General features: G+C 38.3%; 2 protein-coding genes across 7 annotated transcripts in view; one reads left to right on the plus strand and one right to left on the minus strand.

Moving 5' to 3' along the window:
* The window catches only part of KIF20B (kinesin family member 20B), a gene marked incomplete at its 5' end in the record, with an annotated part of 38,482 nt that extends 34,439 nt beyond the window's left edge, over positions 1-4,043 (minus strand). The window contains 5 exons of the mRNA XM_080620321.1: positions 1,092-1,276; positions 2,723-2,861; positions 3,056-3,172; positions 3,288-3,374; positions 3,888-4,043. Coding sequence (XP_080476447.1) covers positions 1,092-1,276; positions 2,723-2,861; positions 3,056-3,172; positions 3,288-3,374; positions 3,888-4,043 — 684 coding nt within the window. The remainder of the gene's footprint in view (positions 1-1,091; positions 1,277-2,722; positions 2,862-3,055; positions 3,173-3,287; positions 3,375-3,887) is intronic.
* A 2,476-nt stretch (positions 4,044-6,519) lies between these two features.
* Positions 6,520-22,806, plus strand: part of PANK1 (pantothenate kinase 1) — a 47,097-nt gene continuing 30,810 nt past the window's right edge. For 2 of the 6 annotated variants that reach the window (XM_080620464.1, XM_080620469.1), the window contains exons 1-4: positions 6,520-6,789; positions 7,770-7,866; positions 15,287-15,382; positions 20,341-20,453. The gene's annotated coding sequence lies outside the window, so the exon portion shown is untranslated. Of the gene's footprint in view, positions 6,790-7,769; positions 7,867-8,679; positions 8,828-15,286; positions 15,383-20,340; positions 20,454-22,806 lie in introns of all 6 variants that reach the window. The other 4 variants (XM_080620466.1, XM_080620467.1, XM_080620468.1 and 1 more) reach the window with 4 other exon arrangements.

Below are 22,806 nucleotides of genomic sequence, written 5' to 3' on the forward strand. Positions count from 1 at the left end.
TTTTAAGCTGAAGTATTGTTCTTTTAAGCACAGTTTCAGAAGCTAGAGGGAACATACATGTGCATTCAATGCACATATAACAGGCTTTTCTGAAATTCTTAAAGACTGTTAATGCAAGATTTAACATGAGCCTGGACTTTTGAAGTGAAGTTCTGAAGAATTTTGCTGCCACCTGCCTTACACACTGGAGAAGTCCAGTTAATGCAGATTCAAAAAAAAAAAAAAAAAAGTCACATATATTCCAAGACACAACAGCCAGAATACTTCATTATAACCTAGCATATCACTAGGAAGATAAATTAAGCATTTTCATTAAAGAAAAAAAAAAAAAAAACCACCACAATAATCCCTTCCTATCTCAAATTGCTAGCATACACTCAGATTTCTTATTCCATTCATTTCAGAATTAAAAACATAACGAAAGGTATCCTTATATGAAATACAAATCTCCTATAATTGTAATTGGACTAAACAGCTTCAGAACTCCAGGCAGCTCATGAAACTGAAGTGTATTTCTGGACTACTCAACAGTGATCTGTTTAAGAAGGAAGCCCAGCAAAAACCCATTTTAATTCAAATCTTTATAAGTCCACTGGCTTTATAGCTCCGCTGTTTAAAAAAAAAAAAAAAAAAAAAAAATTAAATCAAAATTGCTTCTTTTGAGGATACTTGCCAAACAGAAAGAGGGGAACAACCTCAAAATCATTAATTTCAGTCAAGTATCCTGAAAGACAGTAATTCTTTAAAAGAGCAGACCTAGTAGCATCTCCACGATGGGGATACTATTAGTGTACAGTCCTTTTTAAGCACCAGCAGCCCTAGAGGATAAATTGTCAGGTGCCCAAGCGACAGAAAAACACACCCTTAAGTTTACATCCTATCAAGTATTCAGCTACAAGACAGAAATCCACAGAAGAACAGGGTTTATCAGCTCTACTGCCCACTTTACTGCTCATCTGAATAGCTGGCTGACAGCAAATAGACATGTCCATGCTTAAATACAGAGTCTCTCTATTGAGAAATGAACAGGGTAACATTGAGCTATCTAAAGATGCACATATTCATCAGTATAGGAAGAAGTGATTCTCTACCTCTTTTGTTAGGCGAAGTATTGAACTTTTAATAGCAATTTCTTCTCTCACTTGGTCTTTAGTCAGCTTTATATAATCTCTACATCGATGGGGTTTGAGATCCATTGCTGTGTATAACTTTCCTTGAATGCTTTTAAACAACATATCCATAGTCCTTGGCAGAATACCAACATCATCTTCTGTCCCTGAAGGCAACGTATAAAAAAAAGATCCTAATTATTACTGGGTAAACAGATAAATGAAGACAAAAATAAGCAATCTTTATCTCAAGGCATACATGAGGAATTTGGAGGCCACTCACAGCATCAAGCAGTAGGGTTCTGGTTTTTTTGTCATTGTTGGTTGTTTGTTTGTTTTCTCAATATAACAGAAACATCATTAATGTTTTGGAAAGTATTTGGCTTTCAGCAACTGCTCCTACTCTTCTGACAATAAGGGGTAAAACATACAACAAAAAACTGCTGGGGTATTCTCATAAGCTTAGCCTTAAAGGAAAAAAAAAAAACAACAACCCAAACAAAAATACTACAACCAACTTATTAATATTACAACCACTTAGACAACTGCAGTTTTTGAAATCACATTTCACAAGCTGCCTTCATTCACTCAAGGAAGTAATCTTGAAATACAAGTCATTACTGATCTTTCAGCTGTTGTCCTGTACTAATTCTACAAACCCTACAAAAGAAGTACTAGAAGCCCTGTGAAAAGACACACCTTTCCCTATCCTAGACCCTTTTCTCAGAGCATACTACTTTTGCTCCTGAAAGGCAAAAAGGAGTCAAATAAAAGATTTTGCACACACTCGATTTTTCTGAATCCAGATGAAAGTTTAAGAAGGGTTCACTTTAGCTGATTTCTAAACCAGAGAGAATGTGATAGACTAGAAGAGAAACTACTGTTCTGTCTCAGACTCTGACAGCGTTATCTTCCAGCCTCTGACAGTTTCTGCTACTCTTGAGACAGATGGGCTTCTAAGAGTTACAGCACTAGTTGCACCATATAAATCAGAACTTACTTAAAATCTAGGTAGCACTTAAAAAAACCAAGCCAGAAACTAAATAACATAGGAAATTAAAGTACTGTTGCCTTATGTTTATTTCTCATCATTGTCTCTCTTCTCCAGTCATTTCTTGTTTATTGCGATGTCATTTGTTAGTCAACTTAACATGAACAAAGTAACACTCACCGGCAAACAACAGTCTTAAAAAAAAAAAAAAAAAAAAAAAAAAAGAACACAAAACCCCAAATGCTAGTCTAATGTAGAGTGACTTACACACCTTTCATATCCTGGTACATAGAAGGTATGTTTTCCTAACTCCCTCTCCTCCCTGACATTCTAGATACTTCAAGGGGAAAAGAAAAATCAAAGAGCTGATTGAAATTATTGTAGCCTTACAAATAACTATCACTATATGTTTACTTTAAATCTGGGAGGGACTCCATCTGTTGGCAGCTTAGTAATATTTGTTATGGAAGGGGACTTGCAAAGGCTATTTATTAATATTGAAGATAAGCCAATGTCTAGGACCTACACTTTAAATAAAGGAAAAAGTTATAATATTTCTGCTAGAAGCAATGAGCACTCAAAAAAGAAATTTCATTCAAGAAGAACCCATTTCTGCTTATACCTCGGAATGTGTAGGTTTTCCCAGCATTTGTAACGCCATATGTAAAAATAAGGCGATTATATCCATCTAAGAAATCCTGCACTGGTTGCCTCATGGCACCTTCAAAGACTTCTTCTTGAGTTGTTTCAGGTCCAAACACCTGAGCATAAACAAAATAAAGATATCTCTTGGTAAGGCAATCATTAGAGGCTTCTAAAGAATCTTTTAAATATTATATATTTATAAACTTAAAGACTATTGACAGTTTAAAAACCTAGTTTGCTTAGTATTAAATAAGTTGAATCAAGTTTTTCCATGAATAAATTAAAAACATTTAATAAACAATTAATTTACTCTTGAAAAAGTGAACTTCTGTATCATCTGTCCAGCATTCTTTTCACTTGGTCGACTCAAAGAGTTTTTGGGGGCCTTCAGTATGATGCTTGTTGAGTCTTCAAGTGAAACACAGTCCTATTAAAAGGAAACAATCAATGCAGGCATGAAAAGAGTATAGAGAGCTCAACTTACATGGGAAAAAAACACCCCTATATGTTTAAGGTATTTTTAAACTAATTAAGTTTCACACCTGGAATTCATTCTCTCTTTCCAATGACGTAAATGGCCTAACACGCAGACAAACTTGTATGTGTCCCTTAGACTCCAAACTGCTCCTCTTAAGTAAAAAAAAAAAAAAAAAAAGAATAAAATAAAAAAATTAAGTTAGAAATTTGTCAAGACTCTTTGACAAGTAGCATGTTAAGGCAATTTTATTTTCAACAGACTTATTTGATGACATGGGAAGCAAAAGTAATTCATTACATCAGTTTTTACAAGTGCCTAGGCCCCTGCAGAATATCACTGCCATAACTTAGTTATTAATCTAGCAGCACGTGTATATACACTACATACAGGCCAACTAGATATCAAGAGTGAAACCCACAAAAACATTCAATTATTAAGCTGCTCTAAACAGGGAATTAGCCTCATTCATAGAAGACTGATGCACCCTGCAAGGTACCAGCGCAGTGCCACACTACTTAGTCTAATCCTATGCATCTTGTCCAAATTAAAGACACACTAAAAATGCTTTTCATCTCTATGTAAAGTTCTGATTATTGTTATCAATGAAAGGTCTAAACTCCTTTAAAAAGATATCCAAACAACGCAAGCATCAAAGTTTTCTTACCTGGCTTGTATCTGAACTTAGAGAAACCAAAGAAAATTCAGTAGAGAGATCTGCTTTAATATCTTCCACATTTACTGGTCCTGTTCTTTGAGGTGGCTCAATACTACTAATATAGGAGCGTCTGAAAAATCCTTCATTATCCAGCATTGGTTCCATCCTGCAAGATAAAACAAAACTATTTCTTGCTCTCTAATCATACAATGTAGAGCTCGTGAAGTCCCTTAGAATACAATTTGAAACCAATAGGTTCAATTTCTCCAAGGAGAAAGTTTTCTTTATTCTATATATAATTTACATAGCTAGTTTCTGATAGCTGGGGAGAGGGTCTGCAGAGGGGTTAGCATCACGATGAACAAGAGCAGCCATTCTTCTTTTAATGGAAAGCAACTGCTTACCAGGAAAAGCCTCACACATATACAACTTCGCTAAAAAAACATGTCTGACAAGGAAGATAGAATAAAAAAAACCCCACCAAACCCAATTATATAGCTCCACATCCACTTGTCCATCATCCCATTATAGCATCCATCTTGAATACTCATTGCATGAGTAACCCAAAATTCACGGATATCTCTGCAGGACCTGATAAATTCCAAAGACTAAAAAATACCTTTAGCTATTAAGGGGACACTAGAAAATTAGAAGACCTCATGTCACAGTATGAGTTAAAGTATTGCCTTTTAGTATTTTTCAATCATTTTACGTATCAGCAATTCATTTATAAATCCATAATTTAAAGACTTTTGTCCATCTCAGAACCTGCAAAGTGAAAATTTGCTATAGAAAATGAAATAAATTAATTCAATGTGAGTAGACAGGTAAATTTCAAAATAACTTTTAAAAAGTGCATTTAAAAATATTAGTATATTTTGTTTGCATTTTACTGCTTTTTCCTGTGGAGTTACAGATGTGACTTCGCAGCTTTAATTATGGATTGAATTTAAAATAACTAATTCATTGGACAATTGCTCATAGAGGATGGCAGCAAGCATTGTAGCAATTGGACACCTACTACATGACCTAGTTCTGAAATGAAATACAGAGTTCATTAAAGCAATGGACAGATCAGAGCTGGTTCAAAGCCCCTTTGCTCAGGAAGAGTCGTGCCTATAAAGCAGTTGTAATTTTTTTGCTCCCCCCAGCATAAGACCTGAAACAGGTCTGCACTTCAGAGCCAAAACACTTTAAAGCTTAGTCTTCCTACCCAGCCTGTAAAAGGCAGACACAGAACTTCATTAAGCTAGGCAAACATCACCAAGCTACAAAGGAGCTAGAGTTTTAGGTAAACTAAGCAGCAACATTTACTTTGTTTCTTCTAATATAAAGTTTCATTTTGTCAGGCCTGGTATGAAAGAGAGGAAAATTTGGCCTGAAATGCTGTCACAGCTTGAACAAACACTGACCTGTAACTAAGCTATTAGAGGAAACAAACATACCTATGCTATCACCATCTAGAAGTCTTACTGACCACATACAGAAAGTAAAACTCTTATCAGGACTTGACAGGAAAAACATTTGTTAAATAATTGACACCTTAGTTGCTTTAAATATAAACTTAAAATATGATTTGTGAAGATTATGCTCTTATTCTGTACCTTTTTACACAATTCAAAAAACATTAAGCTATGTTTGCAAAGCTGGAACTCCAAGTGCTCATATGAGCTCAGCACCCAAAGCAGTAAAGTTCAGCCAGATAACATGGAAAACACAAGCTGCAGACTGGCCATCTCCACAGCGTGTCATACAGCACTGCAATTACCATAGGTATTCTTATGTAAGCAGGTATACTACCTGGCTGTAGGCACCAAAGGGTGCTTACATACTGGGATATGTTATTGTAACTCTGCTTATAGTGACAGTTAAGTTTAGAGCTGCAGGGACCCTAGCAGAAAGGAATCCAGAAAGGCACACACAGCAAACTGCAGTCACAGTACACGCACAGGCTGTGTAGTTCTGTTAAGCAGCACAAGAAAGGGTAGAAAAGGCTCCACGCAGACTAGCAGCTTGACATCAGATATTACATGAAACAGAGGGAAAAGAAAAAAAACAAAAACATTTTCCCTCCTCAAATATCAACCTTTCAGTTCAAGGCTTTGCACTATTTTTCCGGTTTTCTGGGACACTGACACATTGCCTTGTCAGCGTCACGGCCCTGGGCCAAGCATTACCCGCGGCTTTCAAGTCCAGGAGCCGTATCGAGCTTTCAGGCTCCCCCCACCCTAAAACTTCCCACACACCATTCCCACCCGCAGGCGCCAGCCACGATGAGCAAAAGAGGCGCCAGCACCGCCCTCTAGGACGACCACCCACACTGCTGCTTCCCAGCTCCGCCATCCGCGGGCCGAGACCACTGCCTCCTTTTCTCCTCAAAGGAAAGCTCAGCAGCCCCACCACCCGTACGACCTACCTGAGAGCCGAAGCTACAACGGGCGGGCGTAGCTGCCAGCTCCAGGCACAGGAAGGCAGCTCAGCGCTCCGTTCTACTGAACCACTTGCCGTTACCACCGGTACCACGCTACCGCCACGGCCGCGGCTTCTTTTCAAATCCCACCAATGGCAGTGCACGGCGCCGCGCCGCCTGCTGGGAGCAGGCGTGACTGGAAGAAAGGGTCGGCGGGAAATGTAGTCGTGGGGGGTATTGGCCTCACCCGGGTAGCGGTGTAGTGTTATTTGTGCTGAGAGTGCGGTTGGGCTTTGCTATAGTAGTGGGCTATGAGGGGGTGTTTACTGGGCTTCAGCTCTGTCCGCAGCCAGAGCCATTGGGGCCTGCCTCCTCCGCAGCAGCAGGAGCTGGGCTGCCACGGGAAGGCGCCTTAGCCTCGCCGGGCCTACCTTTACCTGCTCTCCTCGGCGTTTGCAAAGCCTGGGCTGTGCCTCCCTCAGGCGTGGCAGAAGGATATATGTAAGTTCAAGCTTGTCGATTCTGTGGGTGATTGCAGGGATGCTATTTCCACAGGCATTTTCAGTTTGTGTATCAAGCAGGATAATCACTGTTTGCAATAGGTAAAAGAGAACAGGCCAGATCACCTGCTCAAGCTGCAAGTGGCTTATATCAGAGGAAGGATCAGCAAAATTGGGAAACTCCGGTTTTGAGTTCAGGCTGTGCTTTTTCCTTACCTTGGTTTACAATACTGACAGAGTGACAGCTGTGGAAAATGCTTAGTAAGGTGCTTTTGCTTAAAACCATCCCCAGGTGGACAACACCTGCTTTGCAAGATCGGGATTTAATTTCTTAAACAAGGATGAGAGAAATCATTTGGCTTTATTTTCAAAATAGTATCATAATGCTAAACAGATCATCCTTTCTTAGAATGGCAAGGTATGGAAATATACAGGGTTTGGTAATGAAAATCATCGCAAGTTTCTCTTTAGAGAATTCAGAGAGGAATTCTTTGAACTTTAATAAGGACTGTCTGCCTGCTTTAATTTGAAATTAAAGGAAAAGTAACTTGAATGTAGCCAGTAACTACCAAAACCAAATATTTGTCTTTCATTTGATGAAAAGAATGCCAGCCAGTGCAAGCAATCCTATAAAAAGAATAATTCTATACAGATCTTGTATCAGCTGCTTTGATGAGGTTGTTTTTTAATATTAAATCCCATCTTTCTTTCTTTAAACAGAGGCTATGTCATATCCAAAAAGATGTGTACTTAATTTCAGTTTGGGTGCAGGCTATGTTGCAAGAGTGGGTCTGTTCTAACAGCAGAATATAATGCAACATTGGATTTGAAATTGTTGCCAAAGAAAACTGACAAGCTCTTGTAGACATGCTTTAAGACTTAGGCTTTTTAAATCAAAAGTATCTTGGTTTCTAACCTGAACAGAACAGTAAATACCAACTGTTGAACTAAGCTAATGCCAAAATACCTTTCTTATACCAGGAGGGGACTGAGAATGGCTGTCAAGGAAATGGAAAAAATAGCTCCTAGGAGTGAACCTGAAAGTTGTTTTCTTCAACTTGTTGGAGTATTTTACAAGGTATATTCCTGAAAAGGCTGGGATCTATTTCCTGCAGAACTTCGTTCTTGCTAAGTTGGAGCATAATAAAGCTCATGGTACAAGCAATATTTTGGCTTTGTTTGAATATTAGATTTCTGAAACTTTTTATAATATTGCACATGCTGCATAATTTAAACTAGTATCTCTTTAAACCAGTATCTCAAAGGACTACCAGCAGCATACTGAAAGAGCAAAGTAAAACACAACCTAACATGTGTTCCTAGCTTCACACAAGCCATGATAAAGAAAGCATTAGATTAGCATAAACAATCCAGCCTGCTTTGGAGTGGGAAATGATGAAACTCCATCTTTTAAATAACCTTTATGGCTTTCCACCAGTATCATCTCGTTAAAGTGGTTTGTGCAAGCACAGCCAGTTGCAACAAAAATATTTCCTGCCAAAACTGTTAACTCCTTCGCCCCTGAAATTTGATTGTTTCATTCCAAATTCTGTATAACTTGTGGAGCAAGGCTGCCACTGCCCAAAGCGGAAAAGATATTTTATAAATTACTTGCTAGAACTCTCACCATTACCCTTAGAATCTTATGCTCCTAGTATTTGGGACAGGATTCCAAAGTTGTGGATAGTCTACTCGTCTGAATGAAGAGATGATGCCCTATGAGATAGCATATCTCAGCTAGCTTTTAAATTGCTGTCAGAAGTAATTAGAGACACAGCCAACACTCCTGGGACTTGGCCCAACATCCTTCAGCACATCTGAGCAGCAGCCAAACCAGGACTAGCTTCAGCTTCTCTGTGCTCAACTCACCTTCTCCAGGGAATTAACAAAGTACTTCAGTTTCTCCTCAGCCCTCCTGTTTCTGCTGTGCTTCTCCATGCTCGGACTGTGCTGCCTTCCCATCCTGGTTCTGCAGGATTTGCAGCCGACTGTAAAGAAAACCCACATTCCTTGTCCCCAAGGTGTCTTGGAGGAAAATGGTGTGTTGTGTTATCTTCTTGGGAATTTGCCACATCAGCCCTTTTTCACCCCTATCTTTCAGGGCAATGCTTGTAATTTATCTTGTTGCTTGCAGTCCTGTGGATGCATTTCACACTTCCCTGCAATTTGAACAGGTATAGTGGTACCCTCACTGTCCCGCTCCTATCAGCTGCTTTCATGTGCCATTAATTCTGATGCATAAACAACTGGTTTTATGAACTCATGACTTTGTAGGCTGTTCATTTGCTTATTTTTCTTTGGTAATACGGACATGTTTTGTTTTATCATCTGTTTTTAGCAATGAGCTACTTTTCAGTCTCACATTTCCCAGTTTGTCCGATATTGGTTTTCTATGATTGACTTTTGAATCTTTACCTATTTGTTTGTTTCCTGGTTATGCCTCCTAAAACATCTTCTTTTGGTTTTCTGTAAAAGTTGGTATTATGTTATCTGAAACAGCAAGACTAGTTTTAAGGTCACAAACTTAAGAGAAATGGCTTAGGTTTGTCAGTCTAACTTAGCGTGCTTTAGTGTTGCATATGTACAAGCTTCTCCTTGAACCATGTGCACAGAGGCAGTCCACCTGAAAGCAAACAAATGTTCACGTTGCCATCCTGTGCAAGTTGAATAGCACAGCGTTTCTTGCTTCAAACAGATATGAACACACATCAGATTGATTATAGGAGATGAGGTGGCATGGCCCTGAGTGTGAGGCTTGCAGCAGTGTCCAGGGTTACTGCCTTGGCCCCACCACAAAGGTCCTTCCAGCCCTGCTCACTACACTGCACTGGGGAAGCCTCCTTGGCTGGAACTGAGACCACAGCTTGCCTTCCACCACCCTGACCCTGGTGGGTTCTCAGGCCAACCCCCAGTAGAAGACTCCCAGTCTAGCCTAGGGGAACCGGGAGCTTCCAGGGTGTTCCCTGGCTTGGGAGATTTCGCCCCGGGGCGGATGATGGCAACAGGGCTGGAGGATGGCAGTGGGGCTGGGTGGTGAAAGGCAGCTTTCCCCAGTAGGAGGGCAGGGGCCTTCTGCCAGCGACAAATGCTTCAGCTGTTTCGTGTCTGATTTGGTTAACTGAGTAATTGTGGGATTTTGGGTGGGGTGGGAGGAGATCTTTACTGGAAGGGGCTTGTGGATGGTTGTGAGGCCATCTGGGAGCACAAAATACACTTTGAAAAATGAATCATAGACCCATTGACAAAAAGGTTTGATGAGGAATCATAGACCCACTGGCTTGAGGAGCACAATCCAGTGTGGGATATGCAGGTAGAAGCCTAGGGAGGAAGGAGGGGATTGCTGATGAGCAAGCTGGAGGCAAGCTGGAGTGTCTGATGCTGGACCTGGGGCTTGATTCCTGGCCTCTGGTTGCTTCCCAGGACCAGGGCTGGTTGCTTCAAAAAGTAAGGTTATGGTTGTTTAAAAAGTCATTCACTGATGAGAGAAGACAGGGAGCTCACAGCTGGAGACGTGGTTGTGTTAAGAAGGCTTGTTTAGGTATTGCCACATGTGTGCTTCTTGTAGATGCTGTGAGGCCTCCTGGTCCCTTGCCAGTGTTTTGTGTAATGAAAATGTGTTTCATGTGCCCAGCATATTGTTTTTATTTGAAAACCTGTGCATGGCAAGCATAGTATTACTCATATAGTATTGAGCAGGAGCTATATTGTCTTATGCAGGGAAGATCTGAAATAAATTTACTGAGTTGTATTTTGTTCAGTTTGCATAACTCAAGGCTTAGTCTTTGGAGAGAGTACAAATGAGACAAAGTTATTGCTGTTTCGTCTGGATTTTCCTTCAACCTTCTGGTTATTCTTTCTGTTCCTCTTTTAATTATTGAATAATTCTCTGATAGGCTAAAGAGAACATTTCAGCTGTAACCAAACTTTTAATCTTGGAATTAAACAAAAAATTTTCAAAATTAATTACTGTCTGTAATGCAGTAATATAAATTTCAAAATTTCAAAATCAAAAAACAGTTTCAAAAGTGAGATCTAGCATTTTGAAATCAGAACTTTCTACCTCTCATCAACAGGTTTAAAACATACCTATAGACATAATCATGTGTCTTGAATCATTATGCTTACCAAGTGTATGAGTGTACTTAGGTTTTCAGATTATTTGAACTTGAACAGCTCTTTAATAAGCGTGTGTCTTAGTGATAGTGTTTTATACTGGCTCTGGTGACTAAAGCAAGTAAATGGCTTTGATATTCCAAGGAATTAGTAATGCAGTAAGGGGTTTTTTTCAGTATTAGTGTTGTATATTTTTCCACCCACCCATATTTAAATCCTTTGTTATTATCAACAGGAAACTTTTCAAGACAGAATCACTAGGACCTTTCATTACAGCAGCTGTACTCATGTTTTCCTAATATAGTGGGATTCTTAACCTCAGGGGGTTTTAACCATGATCACAGCATAAATGATGATAAAATATGTTTCTTAAATGTTTCTGTGATACACCCTGCTCATTTGACCTGTCAATTTGGAGTAAAACTTATTAGACTGTCAAGATTAATAATTGAGAAATCTTTTGGGTATGTGTGTGTATATATGTATGATTTTGTGTGTTTTATTCCAAAGGAAACTGAAGCTTTACTAACTGGAGGGGGAAAAAAAATTACTTCTTTTTTTCAGCCTTTTCTAGGGTCTTTCTGTAACTCTGGCAACCAATGCTATAAGACCACTAGTGATGGCTAAGTATTTTGTTTCTTTGTTGCTGAAAGGTGCTGAAGCATTAAAACATGAGTCAGCTGATCAGGCTAAACAACACAATATCATGTTAGTCAATGTAACAGCAAAAGTGGCCTCTGTTGGAGAAAATGGTGAGAACTGTTTTCAGGTTGTGGCACAAGCATTTGTCTTATAAATGTATCAGCTATCTGTCTGATTCATAGTCATGTAGCAAATACTGTAGTTAGTTATCAGGTGTTTAAGATATGTGTTATGAATAGTATAACTATTGTTTAAAAATATACAGTCAAAGGATTCTTTTGTGAAAGCATATTTATATGGGAATAGATGATTTCTTTTAAATTTTGTGCTGTCTTATTTTTTAAAACCACTCTGAAACAGATTACTTTTACATACAACTGATTGCTAAATGTAGTTTCTGGGGCATTTATGATGTGCCCCAGAAAGTTAACTCCATTATAACCAGACCCAGTACTCTGTCTCACTTTGGTTTGTGATCATGCTAAATCATGTAAACCAGGCATTTTTGATCTACTGATAATCGCGTAACTGGAAACCTTAACAGAAAATCCACAAGCAGGAAGACTGATGGTTGGTTTTGACAAGGTGTGTAATATTCTTCCCTCCTAGTCAATATTATACTGATGTCTCAGGACATACTGTTAGAAATGGCTCTACAGCTGGAATACTAAATTGAATCCTGTATTTAGATAAGTCAGTGTGAGTTTTGTCACTGATTACATACAGCCAGAGTCTTACATCTCAGTTTTCCTATGGATTTCAAGTCTTTGTATCCTTTGGACATAAAAATGGAGAAGTATTGTTGATACAGAAGGATACATTCAGTCCAGAAACATTGACTACTTCAGAAAATGTGTTTGTTTTTTTTTTTTGTTACTTGTATTTCATGAAGTGTGTTGGAAGTATGTATCCAAATTTTGTTTTGTTTCCTAAACCGGTGCTTAATTTCCACAAATATTTGCATGATGTCTTTTTAGCTCCAACTCTAGGTCTAGACCTATTGCCACTTTTTGCCATACATGATGTTAATTATTTTCTTTGCAGAGCATGTTAGCTTGTAACCTCTAGGTTAAGGGCTGGGGGTGTATTCCAGATCTTACTAGTAAAACTTTATTTCTCTCCATGTGTTGCTGATTCCTTTTCAATCATCCTCAGAGCTATATAAATACCAAGATGGGTAACCATGATTTAAAGGTAAAATCTCAGGGTAGACTTTCCTAAAATGAAACGTGTGTTTCAGTTTTATTTCCGCTTAGGTTTTAGATGTTTTACTTCAGTTTCCAGGCTGCTTATGGAAATTTTCCATGGCATAAGAAATTCAAACTTTAATTCTTAGGATTAATTTGTTTTGAGAACACTGTTTCTTGTTTTGTAGTGTTATGTAAAATATGGGTTGTAAACAGCTGTCTAATGGTCCCAGAACCCTCAGAACAGCTCCAGAAAATTTTACCAAGACATTCTGTTGATCATTGCATTCTCAACTTTTGCTGTGTCATCTTACTAAAAACAAGATAAATAAATTGGAACGTGAAGTCAGTAAGTATCTAGAAAGTCTGAAATAGGAAAACTAGACAAGATACCAAGATCTATCTAATAGGTATGAGATATATAGCTAATAGGTGAAGAAACTGAAAGATTTACACTAAAGGGGGGGTGTGTATGCACATATATATAGATACACAAACATAAGTTCTGTGTAGAAGCCAGAAGACTGGACAGTTCTGTATGTCAGAAATACAAGGTACCTGAAAAAGATGTAGTTCAAGAGCAAGAAGCTTGCTGCTCATTTAACATGGGCTGAATCCAAGAAGCAGGATACATTACAGTGCAGCCATTACAGTATTTCAGTGTAGTATTACTCATCTTTCTGGCTTTGACACCCAAGACTGATCTTTTGTTCTTGGCAAGTGTCAACTGTCTGCCTTGACCTCAGAAACTAGTGCTGTTCACTGACATTATGTACCGTTCCTTGGAATGTCATCATGGCTTTGGACACTTGGAGCTTCTTGAACTCATGTGAGGATGTGCTTGAAGTGGGACAGTCATACCACTGACCTTCAGATTTTTTTACCTTAGGCTTCCTGTAGAGCCAGTGGCGAGAAATGCTCAGAATAGTTTCAGGCCTAAGTTAAATTCTTGTTCTGAAAGTGCAGTTATGCTACATGGTACAGATAAGCAACAGAACTGTAACTGAACTACCCTCTGGAGGAAGTCAGGAATGAATCCTTAGCTTTCTTCACTAGCCTATTAGTTTAGCTATCAAAATGCATGTCTAATATTGGGTAACACAGTTATCCTACAGAATGATAAAAGAGCAAGGAATTAACATCTTTCTTTTTTTAAGCTTGTATTTTATTAGCATTTCAGTCTTGGCATTGCCCAACCTATAGGAAAAACAGAAGGCAGAGAGCTTAATACACACTAGACATCTGCCCTGCACAGAATGAAGTCATACTCCTGAAAAGAAGAGCCTGTATTTGTGCCATGCAGTCAGACTACACTGCTCTTTGCAGTCCTTGAAGAGAAATACAGTCTTCTTCCTTGAAAGTGGAGCAGCAGATGAAAGATGATGAAAACTCGTACTCTCAGTTGCTTCTAAAGAGTGGATTAATGAGCAGCTAATTTTTTAATCACACTTTATACCAATAGTTTCAGCCAAATCAGCAAGTAGACCTATGTGGCCAAACAGGTGCTGGAACAGCAGAAGAACAGGTGGAAATGCTGGTGGGACAGAAGGGCAGGGCTGCTTCTCTTCTGTTAGGCAGTCTTAGATTGTCTAAATTGCTTGTGAAGTTGCACCTTTGGGAATTCTTCAGCAAGGAGTTAAATTGCAGGCAGCTGGATGGACTGCAGCCTTTGGGCATATCCAGACTTGTAAAGTTAGAGTATTTCCAAACATAGTTCCACATACAGTTCTCAATTTTATGCTGCCTTGCCTGATGTCACAACATGCTGCAGCCAAGGAAAAGCACGTTTTGAAACAGGCCAGGCTTCCTTAATGAAAGTTTGCTCACAGCTGATATCTGAAGAAATAGAAAGGTTTCCACTGAAGTGAGTTAGCAAGCACTGTCTGATCTGACCTTCTGTAGTCAAAATAAACCCTACTGTGCAAAAACTGAGATGTAAACAGCAAAATTCCATTGTTTGTAATTCAGTTCTGTGCATCTGAATTTCCCTTTGCTATTTCAACAGATAATAGGTTCTAACTGCAGTTCCAGTCAGGTGCTTTTGTGTGGTGGTGCCAGGTACTGTCATACTACTATGCTTCATCGTAAATGTGGGTGCTCTAAAGAATACACACACATACATTTATAATGCACCATAAGATCTCTGGGTGAATGGCATAATAAAAAGAAGATAATTATTCCAACAATTAATCCAGCTATTCTAAATAAAGCAGATTTTGGCATAGTGAAAAGAACCAAAATGTGCAACAATTTAAGGGTAAGGAAGGAATCCTTTTATTTTAAGGATAATGTTAGTAAAAGTTAAAATGAGTCATTCTCTAACTCATTTCTGAGTGACTCATGCTCTTGGCAAATTAATTATCCAAGATAAATGACTCAGAAGTAGATGCTATAGTTTTATTATTGTTTTAATCAGATGGCTATTGCTGTTACACATAAACATGAGGCTTGATTTTATGTATAACAAATGTTGCTATACCCTGCAAATTACTCCAGAGTTCTTCTTGAGGATGTCTTATACATGTCAATTTTTTTTATCTGACTCTTTTGTTCCAGTTTTAGGTGGATGGTGTAGCTAGGTACTGGGCATCTAAAGCAGCCATGGTCACCAAGAATCTCCACAGTGAACTTAGACAAGGAATATTTAATATGGTATGTATTTCTTTCCATCCAGGAACTGTGATTTATTAAAGCCTCATCACAGGAACATCGTATGAATAAACTTTCCATCTCAGAATTCTTAGTAAATTGTTTGATGTATATTGTTGAGAACATTGATAGAGGGATGATATGCAGATCTGTGTCATCTTTACTTGGAGTGGATATAGTATTGTTGGCTTCAACCCTCTCTGTTGTGTTTCTCTTTCTCTCTGTGCCCTCCCCCCTCCTCCTTGGCTGCAGTTTGCAAGGTAGTATCATAATGTAGGGTTGATCTGATGAAACCACAACTAGTGCCAATGCCTGCCTATGATGGGAAGAGAACCCAGACCACAAACTTGGGATTTCTAGCCTCTTACCAGGCAAGTTTGTTGCTCATCTTCCCCTTCCCCCTCTAGTTTGCCTTGTTGCTTCCTCTGTATCATTAACTCATGTGAAAGTTCAGTGTCACTGGTTGCTGGGAATGTAGTTTCATCTGGCTATACATACACTCTTTCCTGAGGAAGTCAGATATTACCTCCATGTTGAACATTCATCATGCAATGAAAATATGCAATACAATTTTATTGTAATAGTTCTGAATGATTTTCAGTTGAAGTAAGGAAAAGTCTGGCACATTTAAGTGAGATGTTCATGTTTCTTAAATATGATTCTTAAATTGGGAGTTGAAGTAACATTAGAAATTATTTATTTTTCATTGCACATACCTCAACATCCTTATCCTTAAAAAGTAGGCCACTTACTAGTATAGCTGAAATTAGTTCCAGTACTGTGACAGGAGAATGTCTTAAGAAAACTGCATTGAATAGTAGTTTCTATTTTCTTTATTTTGTTCAGCTGTAAATATAGTAGACAACAGATGAAACTACTGTTGACATAGAGAATAACACTGTCATGGTTTAAGCCACAAATTATGTCAGACAAGGTCTTCAAACAGCATGTTTTGAGGTCAATACCCTGTGTGCCTAGAACCTTGATCACGGTGGTAAAAGCCAAATGACACAACTTATTTGGATGTACCTGCAAAGATAAATAGCTTTTCACTGAGTTTTACAAGCAGAACAGCAAAATGACAGTGAAATGAAAATGTGTGTTTCTAAGAGGCTCAAGGAGCTTCAGCAAAGGAAGCTAATACTGATGAGTTAATTTGCTGAAACTGCAGGCAAGGGGTTTGTTTGTTTGTTTGTTTTTTAAACCTAAATGGATCCTGATTATAATAAGCAGCATGAAGGAGGAGTCTTTCCAGGGCCCTGACACATCAAATGGAAGACAGCATATTCTATCTGGTGAAATGTAAGTTTGACTGCTACTTGCTAGGTTAATAGCTGATTTTGTTGAGAATACAATTTGTGAGGATCTGAAGCTGTTTCTTGGGTCTATGACTGGCTGAGAAAAACAGGAATTCTTTTTAAAAAATCAAGATATTCCAATTTTTTTCTGACAGAAATCTCAGATTTCCATTTCAGCGCTGACCCTGCCTAGACAAATGAGTTTAAAAATCTGAAAATTACTAGAATACTGCAACTAAATTTTCCAGTTGAGGGGCATGGGTATTGTAATTACCATTTTGGGTCAAACTGATCCAAATACAGATTTCATTTTGGAGGTGAGACCTGTCTGCAAGTCCTTTCTCAGCTGGCTCACTACTTTTTGGTTTAGCATTGTTGCTTTTGTTTCTTTAGATGGGAGGTGAGAAGAGCAGTGATTCACAGTTTGCAAAATGTCTGAAGATCTGTGGCTACAGAGAAGTGCAAAGTATTTAAATTCAGAACTATGTCTTCTTCCATTTTCCTTATGCCAGTCTGTGGTGTGATTGAAATCAATCTGCTTATAATCAAACTTAAACTTGGTTGGTGAATAGGGGAAAAGTAGTGGTTTGGGTTCTTTTTGTTTGCTTTTTTTTTTTTTTAACCACAGGCTTTCTAGTTCACTGAAACTGGGGTTGCAGCCTCATATCTCTCTGCAGGAAAGGGATCTTTATTTTTTAGTGTTTTCATTGATTATGCAGTCTTTATTAATGCAATGAAAACAGTCATGATGTGTCAATCCAGTGCTGTTTGCCTCAGAATGCGGGAATTAATCTGCTCTAAAAATGACTTGGTTTATGTATGTATTGTTTATATGTTCTGGGAGGATATAAGGTATGGAAACTGGCAATAGTAAGGAGGTCATAAATTAGACAACTTTTCTTGGGTTAGGATTTTAGGTCAGACATATCAATTCCAGTTTATACTAGGTTACAGTTGTGCCTGTGAATGGAGACTAGATCATATGGGGATTCTCCTATTTGCATGTCTCAGAACTACTGTGGCAGTGTTTTCCTCATACCTGCATATGATGGAGTAGCTGTACCTCTCTGGCTTGTGAGCTTTTCCTTTTCTTTTTTAATTTTCCTTTCTTCTAAGAGGAAGTGGAATGAAGATAAGATACATGTCTCCTTTGATATTTTAAGTAAATTTTATAAATGGAAGAAAAGCAAATAAATTGGTTCTTGCTACTTCTAGAGCAGTCAGGCAAAAAGTCCCTGTCTTAGCCATATCAGTTGTTTTTTTCAGTGGATAAACAGAAGTTTTTTAAACAAAAAAAGGTATCTTTGTCTCCTGTTTTACAGGAGATGCACAATGCTTTTGGTTTCTCTTCCCATATGTGAAATTACTGGCACCAAAAGTAACTGTAGCTCCTTTATCTGACTTCCATGTCAAAATCAAGGACAAATACAACAAATCAGGTTAGCACTGTTCATGAGACCAACGAATCTGATTTGCCATTCTGGGTTAAAAACAACAATAAATGTGGATAGTTAGGACTTTATATGTGAGTGTCAAAATAATGTTTTGGTCCTGAGGTGTCCAGTCATATGTTACAAAATAATACAAAATTTTGTGCTGCATGGTACTTGACATACATGTTTTTTAGATCCTTCCAGGTTAATCATTGATTCAAGGAACTTGTTTTGTGACCCAGGTGGTCTATTTGCATCTTAAATTCCCATTAGACCAAGTGTGTTTTTGTATTAGTTATGTTTTATTACAAGAAAACAAGTATTTTGGTGACACTAAGATTCCTGCAGTGAAATGCAGGTTGCTTTCTGTGCAGGAGAGACCCTGGAACTTAGTTTCTATTGGTTTTCTTTTGTTTTGGGTTTTTTTCTTCAATGTGTGTAATGAGAAAATAGAAGTCTATGATTTTAGTTCTGTTTTTCTTTTGGTTTGTGTGTACATAGTTTGTGTTGACCTTGTGAAGATCTGAAATCTCTATAAACTGGCCTCTTGAACAAAACTAAATGTATTGCAAAGAACAGACTAGTCACTGTAGTATTTACTCTGAAAGGTCACCAGTCCCAGAAATATCAGAGAATGTAACTATGGCAAACCAACCCAATGTTAGTATAATGTTTGGTTGTTTCCCTTCTTTGTTACTAGGTAGTTGAAGCCTTTAGGAACCAATTTGTCATTTATAGCACAGCCCCTTCCCACACAAGACTCTCATTCTTTGCAAACGTGGATCAAAAGATATTTTTAAAAATAAGATTAGCATTTGAGTTTTATTGTCTGTGGTTTCAGCTTAGTCTCACAAGGACATATTAAATGTTCTTCTCAGCATCAAAAACCTAAACAAATCTTTGGCTTATCTATCCAAAAGCAAAATCATATTTTAACTCCAGATTAGTTGTGGTGGTTAGACTTAACCCTATGTTTAAATGCTCATTCAGACGTACATTCTCCTGCTACTGAAGGTGATCGAGGAGAAATACCAAAGGTGTGGTCTGTTTCTGTTTTACACTGATTCCCATCTGTGGACTGGTTTGGAAGAAGGAACATAGAAGTTCTGTGTCCTCTCTACCCTCTGATGGACACTGTGTTTCCTTCTGCACTAGAGGAGTAAGCAAGGTTTGTCTGCTTTGGAGATATATGTGTTTAGCTAAAACAGTTCAGAGAGAAGCCTTTTTTTATCCCTTCCCCATACAAGTGTAGAAAGTCTGGTTCCCTGTTGTTACCTGGTTCATAATCATTAATATCCATAAGGATTTCATGTCAGCATGTAAAATCTGGGAATACAGACAAAGGCAAGTGAAAAATCACCATACAGCTGAGTATTGATAGGAGAACCTGTTTTTCCTGTTCAGATGTAGCAGTGATGAATGAGGAAGAGATTATTTTGTAATTGTCAGCCTTTGTTATTGTCTTTCAAAGTGCTGGTTTTGAAACTGTCACTTCCCTCCTGTTTGGCATTATGTAAGACCATATAAAATGCCAAGTTGAAAAAAAGTGAAGACAGCCAAGCAAAACCAGTATGTAAACATACATGAGGGTAATTGTCTATGGGGGATCAGTCAGGAGCAAAGGCCATTATTTTCTCTACCAAATACTCTGCCACTTGTTGCAATTATATTTTTTTATGATGATGAACAGTATTTCTCAATCATCTGTGGGTTGTGAGCTTTCATGTTTTCCAATTACATGTTGTATATTTAAGTTTGATAAAGATAAGCAGCAATACCAAATAAGCCAAATACTAAGGTATGAGATACAGTGGATAGGGTCAAAGGAGACTATAATTGAAAAATTAGGTTTTTTACATACCTAATAGTTTAAATCCATTATCTGGCCTTTTCTTTTTCACAAAATCGCTTTAGAATAGAAACTGAAATAGAAATGAAAAAAAAGATGATTCACCTCCAACACCTACTTTATCTTCACTGGGTTGTACTCCTAAGCAATAATTAAGGACTAGATTTAAAACTGAACTGAAGGCACTGAAGGCTTTTGTCCCCTATAAAAGAAGGGCACCAACAGCTCTGCCAGGGTTCAGTTAAAGTTGTGGAGAGTAAATGCGCCTGCAATTTTTTTTTAATTGTCTAGTTGAACACAGAGAAACAAAAGTACTGGCACAGAAAGATTTAGAAGGAAAATATTCTCACTGTTTTGTGACTGCTGTGTGCTTTTTTTCAGTTGGAATGAAAGACAGCGACCGCAATCTCTAACCTCATCTCAGAACTGCCCTAGGATAACTGCAGAAACCACTTGGGCCACCGCAAAATCTGGCCACAGGGATTGGCAGGCTGGTAAGACCAGACTACACCGATGTCATCTTCTGACTGTTATTCCCTAGTCCTGGCTATTGTGTAGATATATAAGTCATGTCCTAGTCCAGACAACTTTATCCAAATAGCATTCTTACCGCCTTGCCTGGACACTCATCTTAGCCCTGGCACCAGATCTATCTATGCCCCATTTGTCAACAATGAAGTGAAAGAACGTTCCTCCTGAGGGTCATTCAGACTGCCAAAGCTAAGTTCCTATTTAGGCAGAGTGTCTTTCTCCATCTTTTAGTCCCTTGATGAAAGTGAAAGGGAGATAGCCTGAAGTCTTTGCAGGGGAGCAGGACTTTTCCTTCATTAAATCAACAGGTTTTGTTTAAGTGTCACAGAAAGCATAACTGCACCAGGAGGTGGGTGAGGAGGGAAGGAACTGATGGTTTCAATATAATCTTTCTTGGCTTCCATCTGGTAAAGATTTAGGTGTATGACTATATTTATGCCCTTCACTTTCTCTGTCATCTGCAGTTAAGCCCCCTCTCTCAGAAGTGTTAGTGTTCAGGGAAAACAGAATTTTCATGCTAGTTAGCTGTTGTCATAGCAAGGCTGAATTTTCCTGTGATCACACTGACAATACCAGAGCCCTCTGGGTCCTTTTTTAAATACTCTGTCATTGCATTTTCCAGATAAGAATTCTACACAGTTCTAGAGCTGTTTTGTCCCATTTGATTTATACATCTATAATTTGTTATTATATACTTATGTTTGACCGTTGGTGTTCTAGCCCTGCAATTTAAAGTAAGGGGAAAAGAGCATTAAAGTATATTTTAAACATGCGTCTACTGAAGAGACCTGCAGAGACCAAAAATGTGTGGGGTTTTTCCCCGTCCTGAAAAGAAATTGGGAAGAAATACTGGACTTCTGGAGTTGGGACTTTCTTTTTAATATGTGTAAAATGTGAATATACCTAAACCAAATCAACAGGATATTATTTTTTTGCAAGGAATGTTCTTAATATTTTTGTTAATTTATTAAGCTATACTTTATTTGCTTTATTTTTAAATGGAAAAATTTGAATAAGATCTAGTGTGACTGTCCTGTGCTATAGAAACAGGGTAACCGTAGAAGTAACCTGAATGGAAATATAAACAGGAATGGCTGAGTGCCAGCAACCCCTTGAACATAAGTCTGCAGGCAGCTGTGCCAGAAGTCTGTTTCATTACACTTTTGCACTGCGTAATACAGTTTATATAATTCGAGAAGATGTGTAGATGCTCCTCATTACCACTTGTCTCCAAAATGTGACCAAAGCTTTGTAGCTGGCTGGCTTTGAATTAGAGTAACACCGCTGGTAGTCTGTAATATCTGTTTGGTTCTCGGGTGATAGAGGTACATGTGGACTGCACCTGTTTGATGGTTTTTTTTTAGCTTGTCCTCAGACCAGGAATATGTGAGCCCCACAGAATGAGGGAGGAAGAGCTAATCCTCATATGTTCCTAAAAGTTTCAGGCCAGGTTGCCTGATTATAACATACCTGAAAGGGTGGGGTGTTTTGTTTTGGGTTGGTTTTTCTTTGTTTTCCAGTGCCATTGGTTTTGAAACAGTAAGGGCTGGAGCACAGCACTTTTGATCTTGTGCCATAGTGTCTTAATCACAAGGTAATTGTTAGTTTGTTGAAGCTGACTCATAGAAAATTGCAGCCTGGCTCTCTGTGTTTTCTAAAGAAATAAATAGAGGTAGTAGAAAGCTTGGTGTCTGAAGTGTAGGCAGGTATCGAATAATCCATGAAGTGTTTGCCATGCAAATGTGCGATGTGCAGTGAGTCAGTATAGCAGACTTGTTCACTGTTCTGAGTCCATTCGTGTCCTGGATTCTTCAATATGCTATGTGTTTGTAGTCCTTTTCCCAGCAGATTTCTGTTTTACAGTGAAGTATTTTACAGTGAAGTATATCCTGTTCAGAAAGGAAGACAGAAATACTGAGTAAATTAATACTGAAAGAACTGGAAGCATTCAAGCATTCTTGATTTTGTCAGTACTGCATCTCTACCTGGATTGTTGTCTTGCAAGCTAAGACTGAAAACTGAACTGACTCACAGGGTTTGTTTAGGAATTTAGAGTAAAAGGAAGAGGAAAAGTTGAGTTTGGTTGCACCAAAGTGTTAGAAACTGAACCTGCAATACATGCCATTACTTCACTGATTTATGTTCTACCTAGTCTTCATTTGCAACAACTTAAATATATATAAAATAAACAGAAATTAATATAAAGGGATGTAGAGTATGCAGTACCATACTGGGTGTGTATACATATGGTGTGAAGGCAAAAGAGTACAATACCCATTAAAAACAATACCTGCTTTCAGCCAGTTGTGCTGTGAT

This window comes from Psittacula echo (assembly GCF_963264785.1).
Source record: "Psittacula echo genome assembly, chromosome: 6".
Classification (NCBI taxonomy): domain Eukaryota; kingdom Metazoa; phylum Chordata; class Aves; order Psittaciformes; family Psittacidae; genus Psittacula; species Psittacula echo.